The sequence below is a fragment of the Euleptes europaea genome, chromosome 8 (genome assembly GCF_029931775.1).
Source record: "Euleptes europaea isolate rEulEur1 chromosome 8, rEulEur1.hap1, whole genome shotgun sequence".
Lineage (NCBI taxonomy): Eukaryota > Metazoa > Chordata > Lepidosauria > Squamata > Sphaerodactylidae > Euleptes > Euleptes europaea.
In genome coordinates, this window is record NC_079319.1 from 52022918 (window position 1) to 52046598 (window position 23681).

At 41.1% G+C, this 23681-nt stretch overlaps 2 protein-coding genes across 3 annotated transcripts in view; one reads left to right on the forward strand and one right to left on the reverse strand.

Annotated features, from left to right (window-relative positions):
• Positions 1–2848: 2848 nt before the first annotated feature.
• RIOK3 (RIO kinase 3) lies at positions 2849–14793 on the reverse strand. Its single transcript, XM_056854931.1, has 13 exons — positions 14734–14793; positions 13671–13792; positions 12015–12160; positions 11784–11891; positions 10746–10855; positions 9984–10127; positions 8858–8985; positions 7126–7314; positions 6092–6251; positions 5347–5427; positions 5173–5262; positions 4303–4410; positions 2849–3120 (listed from the first exon to the last, which is right to left on the reverse strand). Exons 1-13 carry the CDS (start codon positions 14791–14793, stop codon positions 3016–3018), a joined length of 1551 nt encoding a protein of 516 aa, XP_056710909.1. The 3' UTR covers positions 2849–3015.
• Positions 14794–20631: 5838 nt separating this feature from the next.
• TMEM241 (transmembrane protein 241) overlaps positions 20632–23681 on the forward strand; it is a 46301-nt gene continuing 43251 nt past the window's right edge. For both annotated transcript variants that reach the window (XM_056854592.1, XM_056854593.1), the window contains exon 1: positions 20632–20714. In XM_056854592.1, coding sequence (XP_056710570.1) covers positions 20643–20714 — 72 coding nt within the window. In that variant the 5' untranslated portion in view covers positions 20632–20642. The remainder of the gene's footprint in view (positions 20715–23681) is intronic.

The following is a 23681-nucleotide window of genomic DNA, read 5'->3' on the forward strand; positions in this document are numbered from 1 at the left end:
TTAAGATGATTGCATGATATAAACAATATTTCTCTATTCTATATAACTAATTAATTCATATATTTACGTTGACTTCCCCTCTCTCCTCCTCTATTTTTTTGATAACATTTGCATTTAATTTCGAATTCAGTACTCCATGTATAAATCGGATTACAATTCTTAAAAACTAAATCATTAATCTTAATATTTCTACCTTAATCAATTGAATTAGGACAAAACATAACCTTCAATACTTCCCAATTTAAATTCATTTTGACAATATATTGTCCATGCCTCCCATACTCCCACAAATTCTGTATTTTCCTTTTGATTTACTAATGCCGTAAGTTTAGCCATTTCTGCTAGTTCCAACATTTATCCAGTCCATCTTATCCAGTATCTCTGAAAGTTTCCATTTTGCTTCATAAACCAATCTTGCAGCTGTAATGGCATCTTATTTTGGTGTGTCTTTGGCCATTGATGCACAGGAGGTTTTGCCTGGGATTTGCCGCTTTCTAGACGCAAATTTTTCCCCATCCGAATTCTCAAAACTCAACCAAAAGCCCCCACGCAGAGTTTTGAGAATTCGGATAGGAAAAATGTGCATCTAGAGAGCGGCAAATCCAAGGTAAATGCCTCTTAACATGCATGACAGCTGAGCCGGCACTTTTTTCCCTTCAGCATTCTTTACCCTTACACAGCCAAATGGCTGTCAAAAGCGGACATACTTGGAGCTGTAGGCTAAAATGATACTAGTTTGCAATACTGGTTGAAAACCCATTGTTTTATGTTTCGCTGGCCTTCGCGGTTTTCTCAACTCCCAAGGAAGCTGAGGTGATGTTTTCCTTCCACTAGGACGTTAGTGGCCCTACCCCATTATGAGTATTAGCTGTACTGTTTGCTACTTTTGCAAAGGTGGAATATTTTTTATGCTAAAAAGCTATTATCAAAACATAACTAACCAAATCTAGTACAGTTCTAAGCTGTAACAGAACCTGCTAACAAGGCTGCTTAACACTTTCAAAGAAAACATTGCTTGAAAGTTTAAATTTTAATAGCATGTCACTTGATAGAAACTGTCACAAGTGCTGCTTCAGCCACTTTTTCAAATGCAATCATTAAAAAGCACATGCAGTAATACAGAAATAGATTCACACAGATACATGCTCCTGTTAGGACATTCTTTGGAAAACTACATCTCAAAGTGCCATTCGGTTGCCTTTACATGCTTCCTTTGGCCTAGTGTTACCCAGCATGGTGTTGTGGTTAAGAGCGGTGGACTCTAATCTGGAGAACCGAGTTTGATTCCCCACTCTCCACATGAACAGTGGAGGCTAATCTCTTAGAGCTCTCTCAGGCCCACCTACCTCACAGGGTGTCTGTTGTGGGGAGGGGAAGGGAAGGTGATTGTAAGCTGTTCTGATTCTTCCTTAAGTGGTAGAGAAAGTCAGCATATAAAAACCAACTCTTCCTTCGACTAAATTTAGTACAGGAAAATTATTTCTGCACTAAAGGAATTATTGTTCTGAAACCTTCACATATGCAGAAAACATATTGTGTTGTGTTGCTTGTATTGCCAGCCTATTGAACCTCATTGTTGGCAGTACCATGCAATCTGTTGTCAGACAGAAGCACCAATTGCTCCTTGGGTGACTATTAGATGATCCTGAACAAAGTTTTGACTTAAATCTGCATAGGCACTTAAAAACTAGAAAGAAATACAGCCATAAGATGTCATGTGTTTATTTCACATCCCATTTTCAAATGCAACAAGCATTTTCACAAGCTACTCTCACACAGCAACAGTATCTCATTACAGCATCATGAAGGACAGACTTAAAGAGGAAACTTGAAAAGTTAAGGTGAAAATATAATGGTGGCACCACACTACTTAAGTCAATTCATCCTCAAAATGTTTCAGGGAATGAATGGCCCTTTCTTATACCTACCAGAATTGATAGGCTGTAGTTGCACATAAACCTACTCAAAAGAACTGTTCTTGGGAGCTCTTTAATGTTTTCATATAAAGTTCACATGCATGTTTATTATTTGCCTCCTGAATTCTTCATATAAGTATCAACAACATGGTCTGTTTATGATCCTTAAGTGAAGTGAATCATGAATTGCATCATATTGTACTCCTAAATAAAATGGATGCTTTTTATTTCACTCATTAAATATATTCTACAAAAAGTAATCTGCCATCACCTCAACCTTATGCTGTTAGGATTGGCTGTAAAGGAGGTTCTTGTGAACATTCTCCATTTTTAAACATAATTTTAGACTTTATTTTTTCTTTGATGTTACTGTTGTCTAAGCTATCTTCCCTTTAAATACTGTTCAGTACAAATATTTTTGCTCTTGCCAATTCAGAATTCTTCTTGTCAACCTCAATATTTGTAAAAATCAACTATAATTAAATTATATTATGGTCTGAAGCTTTATAGACCAACAGTTATACCGATTGAATATTTCTCTCTATATATTCTTTTTGTTAAAACTTTGGAAAATATTTTAGCCATTTTAGTGATTATTATAAATTGTCCTTTATATCAAGATGCTTTCATTTCAAGTTTTTGAAAAATAGTAAACCTATATTACTAAATCAAACAGGTCAATTCAGTATCTTCCCTTAAGCATATACACTTAAAATTTTAGGAAAAAATCAAACTTTGAAAAACCAGGTATACCACTATTTAATGGGAGGGAAAGACCATCTAGCACTAATTGTAGAGTTTCAGAGTTTAATTTCAAATTGCCACATCATTTTGGAAAATTCACACATTCAAATTGCCTACAGTATACCTGAAAAATTTGCCAGATTGAAAAGACATTCCATTCTTTCAGGGCCAGTTGGGTAAGTCACAGTAGCTTAACGTGAACTTTTCTGAAAAACAAACTGACACCAACGCATATTCCCTGAAGTTTCATTTATGGCATGCCGAGTTGACCATAATTTCCGTTGCCTTTGGCAAATGACGTTGAGTCACTGCACTAAATGACAGATGTAAGAAACATCCGAGTTCATTCAAAATGCTATTTGTTGCAAAATGTTGGTGGATCCTCATCATTTGAAAATGAAGACACCTTCTTCCCATGATTCTGTACATGATCTTCATTTATTTTCTCCAAAGCTTCAATCTGTAATGCAGGAAACACACAGAAGTCTTAGGCACTGTCTGTGTTGGGTTTATTGAACCTCTAAATTCGTACTGGGAGAATGGGCAACACAGCAAGGCGAAAGTCAATGCTTTACCAGCACAGACTACATACAATGTTCATAATCATCTGAGCAAGAGATTAATTATGCAAACTATACAATAAGCCCTACATAAGTTTTTATTGAAAACATTTCTGTGTTGCCCTTCCACCCAAATAAGGTCCCCAAGGTAACAAGAATCAAAGCATTAAAAACATGAAAGCAGCATATATAAAATATTTTAAAGAATTCAATATATAGACATATAAACAGACATAACACCACAACCATGGAGGAGGGCCAATAAAAGTCACTGGGGATATGGCCAAACAAAAACAAAGTTTTAGCGGAGATTCACTTGCAGGTCAGTTAATTAAATACAGCAGCAGGGACCCACTATATACCACTACTGCAGATAAAGCTTTTAAAGGCACATTTGTAACGTTAAGTACCCTCTCTCTTTCACATACATACGCTCACACTAGAAAACAACAAGTGGGTACACACAAGCTTCTGACCACATCTAAGATAATTTTTAATGGAGACCCTTGGATAAAGTGTCAGAGATTATGTCTATGTAAACCATAACTTTTTTTGGCTTTCTAAAATAGCATTTATGCTATGGGGTTTTTCTGTCTTCAATGCTATTTAATTTACACATGAAATAGCAAGGAGAGATCTGCAGGAAATAGGAAGGTGGCACCCAGTCCTTTTTATCTGGGTCTGTTGAAGTCCTGGAGAAGGTAAGAAGAAGAGTTGGTTTTTATTCCCTTCTTTTCTCTACTGTTAAGGAGTCTCAAAGCGGCTTACAGTCGCCTTCCCTTCCTTTCCCCGCAACAGACACCTTGTGAGGTAGGTGGGGCTGAGAGTTTACAGAGAACTGTGATTAGCCTAAGGTAACCCAGCAGGCTCCATGTGGAGGAGGGGGAATCAAACCTGCTTCTCCAGATTAGAGTCCACCGCTCCTAACTACTACACCATGCTGGCTCTAGAATAATTTAAGTATGCTTCTAGCCTGGGTTACAGATATAACTTCAGGTTGTGTAATGTTGTTTTAATGTCTACCAATTTGCAAGTTTTTTTAAGTGACAAAAAACACATACTTTCAAAAAAAAAAACCTTACCTCAGCTAGAAAGTCTGCTTCATTGTCAGCTGTAAAATTTAAACCCGAGACAGCACTGAAGAGCTCTCGGTCACTGAGTGCTTCAGATACACCATTCTTCTGGAAGAACTTGAATTAAAAGCAAATAAATTTTGTTTTCCATTATTCATGTGGATATAACCATCTTTTACAATCTGGCTGTCACTTTTTTCAGGTTAATAGTTCCATGTACACATGATGCTGTCTTATATCAAGGCAGACCACTGTTTAGTCTCACTGACAGCAGGTCTCAGACAAAGAAAGTTCTGTCCCAACACCAACTAGTTCTTTAAATGAGAGATACCATGAATAAAACCTGGGATCTTCTACCACCATGGACAGGAAGGGCCTCGTCATATTCTTTCAGATAGGTATTGTGGGTACACAATAAGACCTTGACCCAACTTTTCCACCCTACAGCTGCCCTCTTTGACACTTTCTCCCCTGTCTCACTGCCTGAGACTCACTGTCTGCAAGAAGGCTTACTTACTTGTCTTCAGGAAGGAGGCTGTTTGTGCACGTCTTTGGATTAATCAGGACCTTGGATCAAGGTACACTTATGAAGTGTTACAAAAATACTTAGTTTCTATTTAGATTACCATGGGTCTATGTTGGTGTTTAAGAGAAACACCATGGTATCAAAAAAACTAATTACAACTACATAACTAGATTTTCACTCTTACCTCTGAAAGACCATTTTGCTACCTCCTTCCCCTTTTAACTAGATTGCCAAGATGCAATGCGGAGCAAGTGACAACCTGTTATTTGAAAACAACTTTTGAATATGCAGAGTACAGATGGTGCAACAATACAGGTTCTATTACAGAACATCACAGCTATTAGATTTCTTACCTGTGAAACATTCCTGCAGTCCCTGAACAAGAACTCAAGCCCATGCGGATGGGTTGGTTCCACAGACTGACTCACATCAATTAACCAGACCTAAGGTAAATATTAGAAGTTAGCGATATTTGGGTGTGAACGTGTAAACCGACAGTTACTCTCCTCCCTTTAGAATGTGCTCACCTGTCCGCCATGCCACAGCATGTTGTATTCACTCAGGTCAGCGTGAACCAGACTGCACTCTTTATATAACTGCTGCATCATCTAGACGGAAACAAGAAGTGATTATTCAAAGCACTCTCCAAACAAACTAAGAAATTACTAAAAATGTACAATAAATGCACAACATGCTTAACAGAAAGGATAGTATTAACGTCTCTATTTCTCAGAGTCAAAATGTCTTCCATTTGGAAGAACAACAGAAACAGTGAGAAATATTCATACTAGCTAGTGCATCTGAAGCATCAGCACAACTGTGGATAATGTTTAGAAACACCTTGGTAATTCCTGTTTCTACTGAAGATAGTTACTACAATTTTTTGTACCACACTAAGAACCTACAATCCTTATGAATGCTAGCACAGCAGCACTACAGGAAAACACACCAAGCAGAAAATTACTAGTTCCACCAAATATGATCCTTTGTGTTAAATGGGTCATATTTTACTTTTAATATTAGCTACGTCCATTCACAGCTTGTACAAATAAAAACCCAAGTAATTTTAAAAGCAGTCTCTACATTTACATGAATTATTCATTACTCATATGGCTTGGATCCAGAGTGTTTCCACAGGCACAAGGACTTCCACCTTGATTCCCTCCTGCCCCATGCTGCTCTTGGGGATACAAGGATGCTGCTCTGAATACACCGCAGACTATAAAAAGGAAGCCTGCAGTAGTTTTGAGACAAAAGTAGCACTGATCTTACTTGAAGAACTTGATAGTAGGCCTTTTTCATATCTTCACTATTGAGTTTTACTTCTTTTAGTTTCGGAGCTGGGACTTGATCCTGACCAATGAAGGACATGACCAAGACATGTTTTTTAAGGGTTACCACTTGTGGACACGGAATACCTGCTTTCCTCATTCTGTAGAAATGAGGGGGAAAAACATCAACACTTTAACAGGTTTTCAGCAAGTCAAAAATTCATTCCAAAACCTTCTTTAACACAGAAGTTAATTCAAGTTTTTAAAAATAATGTATTTATAGCTGTTGATTGCACTGGCTGTGTTGTTATAACTGTGTGGACTAGAAACTATTGTCTTGAAGTCAAGTATTCAAAAGTGTGTAACCAAAACAGATACTTAAGGTAAAATAGCAGTTGCTTTTAGTATGGCAGCATACAAATTCAGTGAAGAATTCTACAAAATAAAGTTTCACATAGAAAAGACAATGTGGTTTCACGCAAGATAAACAGTCAAATTAAGTCTAGTTCTACACAGAGCTGCCAGACTGATCTTTCTCTCTCTCTTTTTTCTTTAATACCCCAACCTCCCCTGGGAAAATCTGGCTCAGGGCGGCTAATGTAATACATATGCATATAATAAATACAAAATGTAAAATACAGTTTTAAAACAACCAGTTTTACTACATTTCCATATAGATGGCGCCATCAACTATTTTCCCTTGGGCAGCATGTTTCTACTGGTGGCCATAATCCCAGATAACAACAGGAGGGCCAGCAGGTCCAACTGATGTTATTCATTTTGAGGAGGTGGAGACAGAAGGCAAAGGAGAGGAAAACACAAGGGGAAAGAGAACGGAAGGGAAAGGGAAGGTGAAGAAAGGGAAAGGAAGAGACAAGGAGAAGGGAGGGGAAGTGGGAAGGGAGGCCAGCTTAAGCTGTACTATCATCGCTGTCCTCAACCATACAACCATAGGCCTGGCAGAACATTCCTGTCTTGCAGGCCCGTGGACCTTGAAAAGTACTACAACATATTTGTACCAAACCATTGCTATACCTTGTTAAATTGTGCATTTCTTTTTCAGCCCACATGCGGATTATCTTTCGTGGATTCAGTTTGCTGAAACGGTCTTTAAACCTATAGTCATCCTTGATATACTTATCACGATTCTTAAATTCATTAAGGGTAGTCTTAAACACTTTTATGGCACATTCCGAAGGTACAGGTGCGGCATCATCACCCAAACTTTAGAAAAAATTTAAAAAAACATTTCAGATGTAAACATACAATGTTTAAACCAATCAGTAAAATACAAGCAGCACAGATGAGAAGTTAATTCATCTGCAGTATTTAAATATTCAATGGCTTGGTCAGACATAATGCAAATCCATGGCTTATATAACTGTAGTTAGTTTTGTGAAACTAGGATCTCTAAACTCCAGATCATTCAATCCTGGCTTTTCTTGACAAATCCAGCTTTATTGCAACACCATCTAAAGAGCAAAGAGCTACCACGTCAATAAGTCATTTATCAACGGCTGTTGGCACTACATCAGTGGGTAAACTGAACTCTATTAGAACAGAAGGCATTCCTCTCCCTCAGCAGCCTTACTTTTCAGACTGACCCTCTCCTCACACCAAATCATAAGAATACACAAAGGCAACCGAATACCCATATCTCCAACAGGTTCCCACCACGTTTCATCCACAATCAGCAATGTTACTTCACATTATTCTGTCGGAGCTGGACTTGTACCTTTGGCAGCAGCAAGGCAAGTCAGAACAATGCACTTCCCAGACCCTGCCTGCAGTGGCATGGGTGACTGGGGAGGGCACATACTTCCCATATATCCCACCCAGGTCCAAGGCTGCCACCTGCTGCCATCTTGCTTAGGGGACTGAAGTAAGTTCAGCTTTCTTTGATTGCTGCGTGTAAGGATAGAGTATGACAGCCTTCCTGTTACTTTAAGAAAAGGACAAGGCTAATAATGAGAGGTGACGAAAGGTTAGAGCAGTTCTGATTCTGAGCAGCTCTTACTAGACATCTCTGTAACCATAGGAGAGAGTGAAGTACCATGCCAGGATTTCCTGACTGTACATTACGAGAAACCATAGTTCACAGTAACTGTTTAACAAACCAACTTCAGATCCTGGTTTGAGGTAGCTACACTACCAAACAGGTAGGATTGCATTCCAATAATCAGCTCACGTTCATGTAATTAAACTACAACTTTATGTGAAACCTGAACTGAGCCACTGTCTCCAAAGTAATGACTCAATTATATGCCAATATAGCCCATTTTTAAATGGAAGGTTTTTTAAAATATGCTCTATGAATTCAGTACATTTTTAGATGTAGAGTGTACTCAACAAGGTTTTAATTAATTTCCATCTATCCACACCACTTGTTATGCTGCCCTCGCTCCAAGGAGGTCAGGGTGGCATATAAGGTTCTCCCTTCCCCATTCCCCCCCCCCAAATAACCCTGTGAACTAAATTAGGATAAGAGAAAGCAACTGGCCTAGACTCACCCAGTAAGCTTCATGGCTGAATTATATTTGAACGTGGGTCTCCCCAGTCCTAATCTCTGACCAAAACATCACAAAGGCTTATTTATCTAGAACACATTTGAGGCGGGGGGGAGAGCCAGGGAAATTGTGGGCTCTTCTATTTTGACAATTGTAAAATGGAAACAGCAACCAATATATTCCGTATTCCCTGCTGCTCTACATTTGCTCCTAGTTTCACAAGCAACTTAAACACCACAACCATATGAAAAAGATCATACCTTCCTCCATTGGCATGAAACACAACAGACTCTTTTCCAGTGCTTATACAGCCAGTGATGGTCTCCAGCATCCCAGAATTGACCATCTTGTACAAAAGTAAGCGTGTTTTAGGATCTACTGCTTTCTCCTGCACAAGGGGGTGAAATTCTGTTACTATTATCAACACCATACCATGTTTCTGAATATTTAGATATTACATTACATTGTCTATTCTGTTTATTTCAACTGACAATATTTTTCATGAATGCAAAAATGTCAAATTAAGACAAATTCAATCAGATGCTTTAAGATAATCCCTTGCTGGATTGTATCCACTGATTACTTCTCACATATAGTTTCAGAGTGGAAACATAATATCGCTCAGCTCTCAGATCTCTCAAGGAATGCTACATACAAAATCAGAGATATTAAAACAAATATACAATATCTTAGAACCACATGGTGCAGAGCGTTAAGCTGCAGTACTGCAGTCCAAACTCTGCTCACGACCTGAGTTCGATCCCGACAGAAGTCGGTTTCAGGTAGCCGGCTAAAGGTTGACTCAGCCTTCTATCCTTCTGAGGTCAGTCAAATGAGTACCCAGCTTGCTGGGGGTAAAGGGAAGATGACTGGGGAAGGCACTGGCAAACCACCCCGTAAACAAAGTCTGCCTAGGAAACTTCGGGATGTGACGTCACCCCATAGGTCAGGAATGACCCAGTGCTTGCACAAGGGACCTTTACCTTTACAATATCTTAGCTGTATAAACTGCTGAACAGGATCTACTGTTGCACCCCGTTTACTCAGGAAGTTTAACAAATTTCCTGCATGGCTGACTAAGGTCATCCGGAAATAGGTTAAAGACAGTAAACCCCTGAATACCTCAGATTTAGTCACTATTTTCTATAACATAATTCCATTAATTTTAGCAACAATGTATGCTGTCAATAAGGTAACAAAAAATTAGCCTTGCTAAACAAGTATACCAGTTCATTAAAAATGTTCTATATCCATCTGTCACAGGGCAGCTTGGACAATGACTTCAAGGTATCAGCACAGTACTAATTCATGCAAAGTGTCATTGCCCTGTACAATGATGCATTTTCCCCATTTTTTTTTCAGTGCAAAACGGTAACTAAGACATACAGCAGTAGAATGCTCCTTCTTCTCATGCAGCCTGGCACTGCGACGTTCCTCAGAGTATGCATGCTGTTTTAAGGCATTGAAGACTTGATTGGATAGTTTTAGATCCATACCAATGCCATCACCGACCTGAAACCCAGGGGCAAACTGCAAAGACAATTGAAATTCAAATACTGAGATTATGTTTTCAAAAATATCTGACTAATTTGTCTGAATAACTTGCTGAGAGGAGAGACCCTACACTAGAACTAATATGCTTACTGGTGTGATTTATCATATTTCTATCCTGTATTTATCATATTTCTATCCACCAAACCTAAGAGGAATGGATTGTGACTTGGCTCAAGGCCACTCTTGTGAGATTTGTGAATTTGAACCCAGATTTTCCAAGTCCAACACTACTTCTACAAAGCTGGGTGGATTTTCTTGCTGATAATCATAATGGGGGAGAACGACTAAATTGTGAAACTGTAGCAAATTCTTGATGAAACCCTGGGATCAGCTGTGCTAGTGAGATAGCGAGCAATACTGGAAGATGAAGTGCTCCGTGCAGTTCTTCCTTTCTGCTCCACTCCCTAAAAGCCAAGACAGTAGTTTTAAAACAAGCACGGAGAAGATTTTTAAAGAGAAATATTTGCATTGGTTATTAGGTAAGTGTGGAAAACCACAACACAGAGCACAGCATGGGTCAGTGCCACTTTAAGTACTCCTTCTAGAGCTGAGGTAGTCATGGATTGGTCTTGACTAACTTGGCACAGAACTTACATTTTCCATCCGAGCAGTATTCTTTCTTCCACAAACAACTTCATCATGTTTGGTAGTAATATCTTTTCCCTTTCCTGTAAAACCTTTTTTGGGAGTAGTAGTGGGTTTATCTAGAATAATTTGAACACATGTCCTTGTTACAGTTATATCTATAGATACACTGTTTTGTTATCTTTATTTGTGAAACAGGGAAAAACACCTCTAAGGCTAGTAACCAGATGACCTTAAAATTAAATTTGTTTAACCAAATCTTAGAAAGCATTCTGGAATAGTAATCAGATTGATGGTATCAATTAAGTATTCACCCCATTTTTAGGCCCAGACAAACAAAAGCTAAGTTTGACAAAAGTCTGTTTTTATGCCCTGCTTTGTTAAGATGGCTTGATTTAATATAGTCTCCATGTTATTGTTTTTATTATTTTAGTGTTGTTTTTGAGCTGCCTTGAGCAGGCCTCTGGAGAGGCAGCATACGTATTTTCTAAGTTAACAGTCAACAAAGCTCCATCAAATACAAGGGCTTTTACTTAGCAAAGTAGTATTAGACAAATCCAAATACACAGCCACTTTGTATTTAAAAATAACTACAGAATACTTAAACTGACAGACACATACATTAAAAGATACAGACAGCTGCCCTTCATTCCTATCTCACTCCCAGTATGTGTGTGTGTGTGTGCTCTTCCTTAAAGGCATAACTCAAAACTAGATCTTCTGCAAGGTCTTTGACTTGACTTTGTAGCATTCATATCCCATGGAAACAAATCCCAAGTACTCCACATTCATGTTTGCTGCCTTTCCTTCACCACCCTTCCCTGGTCTACATTTAGACTTTAAGCTCTTTTGGGCAGGAACTTATCTTTTATGGTATTACCTATAGCACTTTGTTGTGCTGTTATGATGTAATAGTAAAAACAGTAACTGCTTCACAGCATGTTTATTAGTAATCATGGAGATGCCACTGACCTTAATTCCTAATTTCAGAATCTTGAAATAATTAGACCAGAAATAGGATTTATAAGGTGCTAATCAAGACTCTACCTGCTCTGTATGGATCATGCCGAGTATCCTGCCAGTCAACCTCATCTTCAGAGCTGTCACTGTCTTCAAAGGGATGAACCATCCGATAGTTCTCGAAAGATATGGACACTTGAGAAACAAAAATATGAAGAGGTGTATGACTACCGTATATTTCCCACACCTCATACCTCTGAAGGCTGAGACAACAGGAGGAGTGATCCTAGCAAAGCGCCCATGACCAATGATATTAACCTTTGCTGTCACCATTGAACTTTTTCTCTTCACGGCGAAGTTGTGCATCGTACTCTCTGTCAAAATCCATTTGAAGCATCTGTGCCAGCATCAAGTCACTGGAAGTGTCCACATTCTCCCCAGTAATAAATGGTCCTTCAACAACCCTGGATATGATGGACAAGAATAACACGGTGTTAGCATTTCAAGGGAACAGCAATTTAGTCTTGCCATTATTATTGCAGCTGCAGGAATGTTAGAACTATTATAGACAGGGCTTCTGCCTCCAGCACCAGGCTAGGAGTACACAGCAAACTGAAAAGAAAGGTCTGCTCTCAGAGAAACATTTGGCAACTCTTCTGTTAATTCAGTGGAAGGATCAGACCTAGTACAGTCCTAAATTAAAGGGGAGAGGGCCCAATTCTGCTGTTAAACGTAAGAACCTCTTCCAGCCACTTGCCTCCTTTAGGGGTGGCAGATTCAAGATGGGCTCTAGTCTACCTTCAGCAGCTGCTTTATCTTCCTCTAGGTAATGGAAAGTTAAGAAAGCATTCTGGAGAGGTACATTCACTTGTGGTAGCCCTTTGTTCATGGGGGATGACTGGTGTGAACACCTATGTCAGCTTGCCAGTTTGTTTCTGAGCCCAGTTTAAAGTGCTAGTTCTTACCTTTAAAGTCTTTCACAACCTAGAACCACATATCTGAATATGGAAATATGGTCCGTCAGATATCTCTTGCTACTTCTCCACCATTCACACTCTGCTAGAAATTGTGCCTCCCTGTGGAGCGCACTGACGGATTAGGTAAGGAGGGTATCTTCTTTGTGGACATTCAGAAAAAGGGGCACATGTTTTGTTTTCTTACACTTTTAATGATGTTTGATTTTTCTTGAGCTGTCTTACTATGTTATCTTAGGTATATGGGGGTTATTATTTTTTAAATTGTTTTATGGATGCTATTAGCTTTTATTTTATAGGCCACTTTTGCCCACTGTTTGGTAACATGAACTTTCCTATAAACTGCTTTGGATCTCTTTGGGGAGAAAAGTGACACAAATGAAATGCTCCAATCATTCATTCACTTAGTTAAGTGCATAGCCCCTGACAAGGGAAGACGCTGAACTGCTTCATTTTGAGGAGGCCCTGCACTGAGAGTAAGAATAGGGACTGCCAACCTGGCCATACCATCTGCTGCTTGTCACATAAGAGGGAGGTTGATTCTACGATTTTGTGTAGACACCTAGGAACACAACAAGCTGTGCAACTCATATGAAGCAGAATGATTCCTGTCTCCTCCTACCATGCAGCATCCTTTTTGCCTAGTACAAAGCATCTTCACAGTTCAGCTTCCTTCCATAGAAGGTGCTCTTTCTATGGGGTACTTTTGTTACCTTCTCCCCAACTTAAAGAAATGAAAGGCAGGGTTATAGCTGCCATCTTTGGCTCAGACACAGAAAAGCTTGGTCCAGCCCTCATATTGACTATAAATTATAGCTACATCAGTTGCCTGAAATCACACTTCCAGCCTGCTCCAATGCATGTTTACTCAGGAGTGCCAAAGATTTACAGATGGACTTCAAAATTAGGATGTATGGAATTGCATCTGTAGGAAAATAAAGGAGTAACTCATCTGCTAAGTCTATAAGCAAGCATTTAAACATAAAGATGATCAACTTACGATACCACTTCTGGAAAAGCTGTGTTTTCTTCTTCCAATTGCAGCTCTTTAGCTAGTTGTTCACTCATTACATCAGCAAGGGAACATGCTATTGTGGTATTTTTAGGAGCTCCCCATGGGCACTGCAACAGGAAACAAATATTTTATGTTTGACTTCTCAAATAAAAAACAATTCAAGCATATCTCTATACTGATTAATCTATTTCTTGACATGTGGGTGTATAATAATACAATATTTACTCTTTAACATGATTTAACCACTTTTGCATATATCAGGTTGTTGAAAAGGTGATTCCCATGTTCACAAAAGAAGAGATGTTCAAAAGGGAATACAAGCGGAGCTCATTTTCCCCCCAGGCAAGTTAATTGCAATTTACAGGGATCTTGTCAGTACAGTATGAATGGGTCATATGCAGTCCTAGCCCCCAATTTGCTTTTAAGCCCATGTTCGTCCATAGATAGAGGAAAGAGGGCATCTTTTGTCTCTCTTAAAGAGCTCTTGTGGATTTAAGTAGTGCGACAGGCAGAAATCCAAAAAGCAAAATTTCATCTCTGTGTCTGACTAAACTTCATCTGATGAGGTTTTGACCATCACACTAGCATTCTACTAAAAAAATAAAATAATACAGCAATATTAAAGGAATAGTGTGTAAATATAAAAGGCCCCTACTTTCATAATATAGAACCCGCACTGCCAACTCTAGGGCAAAAACCAATAGTCCCAAATCTTGAGGCCTAGTTTACAGAAGCCTGAAGTGACAGAGTTTATCACCCTCCTTCTGGGAAGACACCATTTTGCATGCTCTCCCACGTCCCTTCTCAGAAGTTAAAAACAAAACTAAAGTAAACGCGACTTAGAGAGAGGTTCTAGCCCATCCGTATCCCTGCTGTGTCAATTTTCTACCCGCAGGGAGTTTCCGTTTAGGTAGACGATTACAGTCCGCGATGGCAGAGTCCATTTCGCGACAGGGCTCTCCCATTCCCTTCTGCTGCCTAACTAGGTCAGACCCGGGGGGTAGGGGGGGTGCTTCTGCCTTTCCCTAACAGAGCCACCCAAGCTCACCTTGGGGCCCTGGCTCGTCTCAACCGAGGGCGCAACAGCGGCGACTCCTACAGGATCCATGTAATAAATAAACGGGGGAGGGAGGAAATTCCGAGAAAATGGAAAGCAGCAATGCCTCAAAAGGGCACAAGGAAGTCCGGCCGGAATAACCCTTCTTCCGGCTTCTCCCCGGCCGGCCCCATCTCCTCCCGCCCCCGGATCGTCGACGCCAGCGGTTCATTGGTTCCCGAAAGACACTTCCTGCCGTGCGTCCCGGTCACTTCCGGTTCAATGATTCCTCGGCTGTTGTGTATCGGTTGACGGAGCGAAGATGGTTGTGGCTCTTCAGAGCTTTTTCCTTGCTACAGTTATATGTATTTATAATTGCTTTCGCCACCATTATATTCCCTTCTCTGACACTGCTTCCCTCTACTCAGGAGGAGACCCTTTAGGCTTCAATGACCTCCCTACACTTTAGACCGTACCGTAATCCTGGGCTTATTTTTGTGTGTCAGGTGTTGTCAGGTCGCAGCCAACTTGTGGCGACACCGAAGGGTTTTCAAGGCAAGAGGCTTACAGAGGCGGTTTGCTTATTTATTTTAGGGTAAATGTTGATTCTATGACCTTAGGCAGTTCATGAGAGGGAGGGCATCTTGGCCATCTTCTGGACATGGAGTAGGGGTCACTGGGGGTGGGGCAGTTCTGAATTTCCTGCATTGTGCAGGGGGTTGGACTAGATGACCCTGGTGGTCCCTTCCAACTCTATGATTCTATGAAATCCTAACAAAGACCTCTTACTCAGCTCCTCTTTCATCACTACCACATCTTTAACCCCCCTGCAGGATATACAAGGCCACAGATCTCTTAAGTTAGGAGGGTTCTCCCTGGGGCAGGAAACAGTGTTTGGAACATGGTTCTTTATCACAGACTTGGCGAGGGGGTGACAGACTGAGCACTAAGGGGGGGGGTCACAGTCTTTCCCAAACTTATTGTCTGCTTATCTCCCCTATATTTATGGCACAAGCGTTTGCCACAAAGTAATTCTGTTCTTGAAAATAAAAATTACAAACTCCAGGAAAGAGCTTCAGTGGAAACAATAACAAAAATTCCCATATTTGAATCAGCAAGGGATAAAAATAGTTCAAGTGAAGGTAATGCTACAATAAAAATTCGTCCTGATTCTAAAATAGAATAATTAAACCCATAACACTGATAATCCATTAAAATACCCACGTTTTTGCTCCTTACAGTTTAATGAAAGTATTGCTTTGAACTTACAGCTCAGACTTATGAGAAAGAAACCAGTTGCCTTGTTGCCATTAAACGTTGACAAGACTGAGGGAGAAACTTGTTGTGACGGCATCTTCATGGTCACCACTAAGATGCTTGGAACGTATGACTTAAAATGTCATAAGGGCCCAGGCATGCAATGTGACAGGCTGAGGCAGTCTTGTCCCGTCCCCCTATGCACCTATCAAGAGCTGAAATGGCTGCACTCCCTACAGTGTTTCAACTCTTCAGAAGGCAGAGGGGTGGGGAAACAAAAACATGCTGCAGGCCTCAGCTCATTTTAAAATGATGTTAAAATGGTGGCAGGGTCCTTGAGGTGGCCACATGAATGTTGTGTCTAGTTTGGCTCAGAGCTGACAAGAGTCAAGCAGAAAAATTATATGCTTGCTTTTCTTCCTCCCCAATTATGGTGGTAGTATAGGTTCTGCTGGAAAACACATGTTGATCCCCTTCCCTCATTGTATACCCCCAGATCATACATTTAAAAATAGTCCACATGAAGTGGCCCTCTTGCCACAATTCCATTATGGTAGTAAAGCAGTTTATGTATCTGCATTGGACATCTTATGTCTGGAGTTCCTGCTCATGATCCCTACCTTACAATTAACTTTCAGGGAGAAAAATCATGAGGTGGGCTTTGGGAGGTCCAGGTGTTAATGTGCTGTGTTCTCCAGTACGTTTATTGACTATAGCAACAATGTGGCTGCTCTGCATAGTGGATTTTTTCACATATAAAAGAGCTATGTTACTACTTTACACATAGGGTTGCCAATCTCCAGGCGGTAACTGGAGATCTTCTGGTATTACAATTGATCTCCAGGCAACAGAGATCAGTTCACCTGCAGAAAGTGGCCACTTTGCAAGGTGGACCTTATGGCATTATATCCCACTGAAGTCCCTCCCCAAACCCCACCCTCCACAGGGTCTACCCCCAAAATCTCCAGGTATTTCCCAACCAGGAGCTGGCACACCTATTTACACATCATTCTGCTAGATCACGTTAAGTTTCCACACCTGCATCAGTGGCCCTTGGGGATACAATACTGGTGTAAGGAATTATTTTTCCTTAACAGCTGAGTCAGGTGGGTCTGTGGAAATCCTAAACAGGTGCCTGGAGACACAATGTGATGGATGAGGGCCTATAAATGGAAGCTCAATCCAGACAAGACTGAGGTATTATTGGCCAATGACAAAGCTACTCAGCCTACCCTGGAGGGTGTTACACTTCCCTGGAAGGAGTGGGTCTACAGCTTGAAAGTGCTTCTGCATCCTGATCTATAGCTGGAGATTCAGGTCTCCTCCAGGGCACATTGTACCTTTTGTCAGCTTTGGTTGATACACTAGCTTCCTTGAGAAGCCTGATCTAGCCACCGTGATCCGTGTAGGGTTGCTAGGTCCCTCTTCACCATCAGCGGGAGGTCTTTAGAGCAGAGCCTGAGCGGGAGGGGAGGGACTTCAATGCCAAAGAGTTCAATTGCCAAAGTGGCCACTTTCTCCAGGTGAACTGATCTCTATAAGCTGGATATCAGTTGTAATAGTAGGAGATCTCCAGCTAGTACCTGGAGGTTGGCAACCCCAGATCCATGTGATCTGGCTCTGATCACATGCAGAAACTGGCAACCAGTGAGAGACTGGGGGGGCATGAGAGTGGCCATTGGTTACAGCATGAAATCACTTCTGGGAAAAGCCAGAAAGTGACATCATGCTCCTGTAGGAATTGCCAGGAACTCTATGGGTAAACCTCTCTAGGAATCACTGAAAACTATGGTTTTAACATAGCTTTTTCAGTGATTCTTAGGAAGGTGTGATGTCACATCATTGGCCTGATGGCTTTTTTTTTTTTTTTTTTTTACAAGAAGAGGTATGGGAGAATCTCCCACCCCTACTGGGGGACTGGCAGGCTTGTCAAGGGTGGAAAACAGGGATAGTATTACACCTTTGCTGAAAAATCTAAAATGGCTGCCCGTTACGTTCCAGCATAACTCAAAAGTGTTGGTTCTTACCTGTAAGTTCCCAAATGGCTTTGGATCTGGGTGCTTGAAGGACTGCTTCCTATATTATCCAGCCTGTCAGTGAAGATCATCCTCACACAAGCCCTGCTCTCTGTACCTTTACCTGCAGATATGAGGTGGGTGGTGATCAGAGACAAGGTTTTTTCAGTGATGGCACATCAGTAGTGGAAAGTCCTTCCTTTTGAGGCTCATCAGGCACCAACGACTCTCGTTAGTTGCCAGGAATGGTAAAACTCCTTTTTACCCAGGCATTCAACTAGCAGTTCATGTTTCAAATTATTTTATAGGCTGCTCCCGCCTGTTTTATGAGACTCTTTTAAATGTTAAATGTTTTATGCTGTCCTTACACTTTAAATTGGTTTTTTATTCTGGTTTTAAAAGTTATGTGGTAGTAGCTTGTTATTTTTTAACAAATTTTATCTTCCAGTTATTTTATCATGTTGTAAGCCACTTCAAGGAGCTTTCCCGGGGAGGTGGCATAAAAGTGTTCTAAATAAATCAAAACATGTTATCAGGGAGTTCATGGTCTACATATTTTAATGAGATAAAGTGGGAGCCAACTATGGGAATGCTGGTTTTCAGCGGCCTCAGTACCATCTCAGAGTCAACAATTAAATCCTTTATTAACTACCACATCAGCATGTGTTTCCCACCATGTGGAAGTGTTGTTAGCAGCCACACATCTGCCACAATTAATGGAATTAGCTTAAAACCGGAGTAAGCCATCAGATAAACTGTTTACTTGTCCATTTTGTTTTGTATTTTTGAAATTACTGCTCTTGATGTGAAGTTATAGTAACCAGACAGCTACAAAAAGAAGAAAACCTGCTGAGTGCTTTCTATTTGTATACAATTTATCCTCTTTATTGATTTATCTCTGAGCCAGATGTTGAACACACATGAAGCTGCCTTATACTGAATCAGACCCTTGGTCACATCAAAGTCAGTATTGTCTACTCAGACCGGCAGTGCTCTCCAGGGTCTCAGGCTGAGGTCTTTCACATCACCTACTTGCCTAGTCCCTTTAACTGGAGATGCCGGGGATTGAACCTGGCACCGTCTGCATGTTTGTGCACAATGGAGATTTTAGAAGTATTGATTAACCTTGAGTCAATTCTAGCTATGTGGGTCAAGACAAATCCTTTGAATGGATTTTGCGGACATTATATAGGCTGGCCAGCATCCTGGCAACTATCATGTAAAGTGCCATCAAGTCGCAGCCGACTTATGGCAACCCCTTTTGGGGTTTTCATGGCAAGAGACTAACAGAGGTGGTTTGCCAGTGCCTTCCTCTGCACCGCAACCCTGGACTTCCTTGGAGGTCTCCCATCCAAATACTAACCAGGGCTGACCCTGCTTAGCTTCTGAGATCTGATGAGATAAGGCTAGCCTGGGCCATCCAGGTCAGGGCGGCAACTATCATAGCACCATACAAAATACCAGGTTTTTTTTGTATGTGTGTTTTTTTGCATCGAGTTACAGCTGACTCATGGCAACTCCTGGTGGGGTTTTCGTGGCAAGAGATGTTCAGAGCTGGTTTGCCACCTCCTTCCTGTGCATCGCAACCCTGGTATTCCTTGGAGGGCTCCCATCCACATATTTGCCAGGATTGACCTTGCTGAGCTTGTGAGATCTGATGAGATCAAGCTAACCTGGGCTATCTTCTTCAATACTGGTATGTATTCGTCCAGAATTATAGTTGTTTCTGTTGGAATATACCTACGTTGAGCTCTGTTGGAACTAAAATATGTCGTGATGGACTATTTGCACTTTTAAAAATTGGTGGTATCAGTCTGATCCGTATTATTACATAAAGATGTGACACAATATCTGTTTGTTCAGCTCAGCAGTTGTGTTGAGCTCAATTACAGTGCATCATAGAAAAGGGCAAGAGTCCAGTAGCACCTTAAAGACTAACAAAAATATTTTCTAGTAGGGTATGAGCGTTCGTGAGCCACGGCTCACTTCTTCAGATTGTGAGTGCATCATAGAAAATACCAAAGAGACGGAAACTGTACAAATAGAAGCACTTTCGCACAGCCCGAATAATGCACTTTCGATCCACTTTCAATCCACATTGAAGGTGGATTTTACTGTGTGAACTGGCAAAATCCACTTGCAAACGATCGTTAAGGTGCACTGAAAGTGGATTGAAAGTGCATTATTTGGGCTGTTTGAAAGTGCCCTTTAAAGACACGTGGCACTTGCGTCATCTCCATCCCATACAGCTCAAAACAATGATTAAAATATGCCATATTTTAATACGTATCCGATAGAGGCCAGCAGGTTCGTAATCTGTAAAGTTTCTGTCCCCTGAGAAAGTTCCCTTCGAAGCGCACAAGGGATAAAAAGCCGCCCTCTCTTTCTGGACGGATACCTCCCTACCCGGGATCATAGAAGACCAAATAAAGCCGACAGGCTCTCGCGGCTTTTGCCTCCTTCCCTAGAGGGAGCGTTGCCCCTTTAAGAAGGCAGTTCCTCGGGCCCTTTCCTTGTGCTTATTGGAGCAGACATAAAAGCAACGTGTCCCTATCATGGCAGCTGCAGTAGGTAGTCGGTTCTTGAGCAAGCTGCAAGAGGAAAGTGCCTTAACCTTTCTGGTCTCGGACTGATGGAGTGCTTTGACCGATGCCTTTAAAGAGACCTGCAGTCGGTCTCGCTTTCTGTTTGCTCCATTTGACTTCCTATTTCACCAACAAGGTGAGGATGAGAGAACTACCAGCTATTCGCATTAGCGGAAGGGGCCAATTTTCCCCCCATCTAGTTTCATGTGCTCTTATGCTTCGCCGGGCTTCAAAGTTGACCAGGACTGATAGGGGCTGCTTTGTATCTTCCACCCGCTAACGTTTCCCGGCCAGACGATTCAGGCTGCTGTTCATGGATTTCCCGTTCCTTTTTGAGAGTTGAGCGATCCTTTCTCAAAAGGAACGTAAAACGTCCCCGTTTCCTTCGTTCAGCCTATCCTCAAGCCCTGCCTGTCTTTGGTAATTGGGAGTGAAAACCCGAATCGGTCACATGTCTACTTAAAAGGGCAGAAACAAATAAGTCTGCAGCTAATCACTTCCAAAACTCTTCCAAAAAAGAGTCTTTTGTTTCATGAAGCCAAGATGTGAGGAGTTGTTGAACTAGACTACTGAACACAGTAGAAACATTTATTGGGGCTGTAGGAATGATCGCAGAAATCAAAGCAATGACTTGCAATAACCAGAAGGTCATTTTGAGAAGAAGGAAAGAGCTATACAATATTTATATGGGAATAGGGTACTGTTAAGTTATTACCTTTGAACACTATTTGGAAATCTTGAGAATCCTGTGAACTAGAAAGTGGGGCAAAACTAATTTAAGTACAAATAATCGTTTTCTTAGACCAAATGTATTAGGGAATGACATTTGATTTTGAAGCTGTGGCGTTATCCGATCTTGTATAGGCTTCTAGTAGAATATACATCCAATAAAGCATTACACTTTCAAGTGGCAAAACAAATTAACCCCACAGTTTGCTTCAAATTGTAACTCTCCTCAGTTTGAAGTATCTTTTCCTTAAACTGGACTGAACATCAAGTCTTAAGATATAAAGTTAGATCAGAAGAACCCTTCCATGTCACCAATTAAAAATGCTTTGGCTCTGACCCTCGATACTTCTTGATGTGATCCTAATAACTGTTTAACACAAGACTAATTATTTTGTTTCCATTTCTATGGCAAGTGGCATCTTAATCCATTCCAGCCTCGGTGTCATTCAAAGCAGAGAGCAGTGAAATCTTATGGCACCCTAGAAAATCAGATTACAGGAATGCAGAAACAGATGGAACCAAATCAGTGGAACCAAATCAGTGGAATCCAACAATCTGAGAACAAATGGTTCCTTAGCATCCGTTTTGAACATCAAAAGCAATCAGTTCAGAACTACTGCATAAGGTCAAGTCCATTCCTGCAGCCCTGTTACAAAATAAGCAAACCTGTACATCTTTTGCGGCTAGCTGGCTGGCACATTTAGGAAGCAATACACCTGTCTACTCAGAAGTAAGCCCATTTTATTCAAGTGCAGTGAGGGCCTTTTATTCAATGTGGCTTACTCCCAGTGTTCTTAGGACTGAAGCCTTAAAGTGCCATCCTAAGCAAAGTGACACCCTTCTAAGTCCACTGCAGTCATTGCACTTGAAAGGTGTTACTCTGCCTAGGATGGAATTTTTAGAGTGTTCTCTGGGAGTAAGCCATTTGGTTAACTCCTTACCACCAAAGTGGAGGAGGATAGGGTCACAACCACCTATCCCTTTATGAACCCACCCCCTCTTTGAGATTTATCTTCAGAGGCCCCTACTTGCAGAGCTTAGGTGGGTGACAACATGAGACATGGCTGCTGCTCTTGGAAGCCTGGCCCTTTGCTCTAGCTGCAGTAGACACCTAGCTTCTGTGACCCATCCTTCTCCCTGGTTTGGGCACTTGGAGAGGGGCTTATTGCCAAGACAACTGCTGCCAGCCTGGTTGTTCTACCCCTTGCTCCTTACCTAACTCCACTTTCAGGTTTGCAGGCTGTGTCTTCAGGGTGGGCAGATTACTGCCATGCTTTCAGAAGGAGGCAGAGAGCCACCACCCAAATGATTGCTGAGGTCACCTGGTTGGCTCTCCAGGATCAGTATTGCACTGGTGCTAGTTGGTTGCTGTTGGGCTGAAGCCACAACAGTTACAAGGATTCAAAAAAACAATATGGGGTTCTTATGCTTTGAGTAGGAAGAACACAAGGTAGCACTTCAGCAGGTCCAATTTATGGCATTCAGAAAAGTTGCAACAGCCAACATTTTCCAGGCTACATATAGAGTACTGCATAACATATTCCTGTCTTATGGATATGGAAACAGAGGCTGAAAGATACATGATATCTCACAATGAGGGTATTGCATCAAATTATGGACTCCTTAGTCAAAATCCAATATTCCAAATGTCTGACCATAATACTTATAATATTGTTATTGGAGTGATGGCTCTTTGGAATAGCCTGATCTGGTCAGATCTTGGAAGCTAACCAGGGTCCGTACTTGGAGGGGAGACCACCAAGGAAGACTTCAGAGGAAGGCAATGGCAAAACACCTCTGCTTCTCACTTGCCTTGAAAGCCCCTTGCTGGGGTCTCCATAAGTCAGCTGCGACTTGATGATCCTTTACCCACACAATATAGTAGTTATTGTATTCTTTTTATTCTTTTATTTTGCTAACATCTAAAAATGAAATCTGTACATGTTAGCCTTACCTCAGGTTTGTAAAATGAGCATTCAGAAATGACAACAACGCTTGCTGATTGTTAAATTTATCCCAGAGTAAAACATATGGTAGCCCTGACCTGGATAGCCCCAGGCTAGCCTGATCTTGTCAGATCTCAGAAGCTAAATAGGGTTGGCCCTGGCTAGTATTTGGATGGGAGACCTCCAAGGAATACCAAGGTCGTGACACAGAGGCAGGCAATGGCCAACCATCTCTGAACGTCTCTTGCCTTAAAACCCCTACGGGATAGCCAGAAGTTAGCAATACGTTTTGACAGCAAAAAATAAAAGTATGGTAAACTTTATTGGCTTATTTTCCCTCTAACATTTCTGCCTCATTCATTATGTACAATGGAGTAAAATCATCAACACATGGCAGTCATTTGTCATTTGTCTTTGTTGCCTAGTGT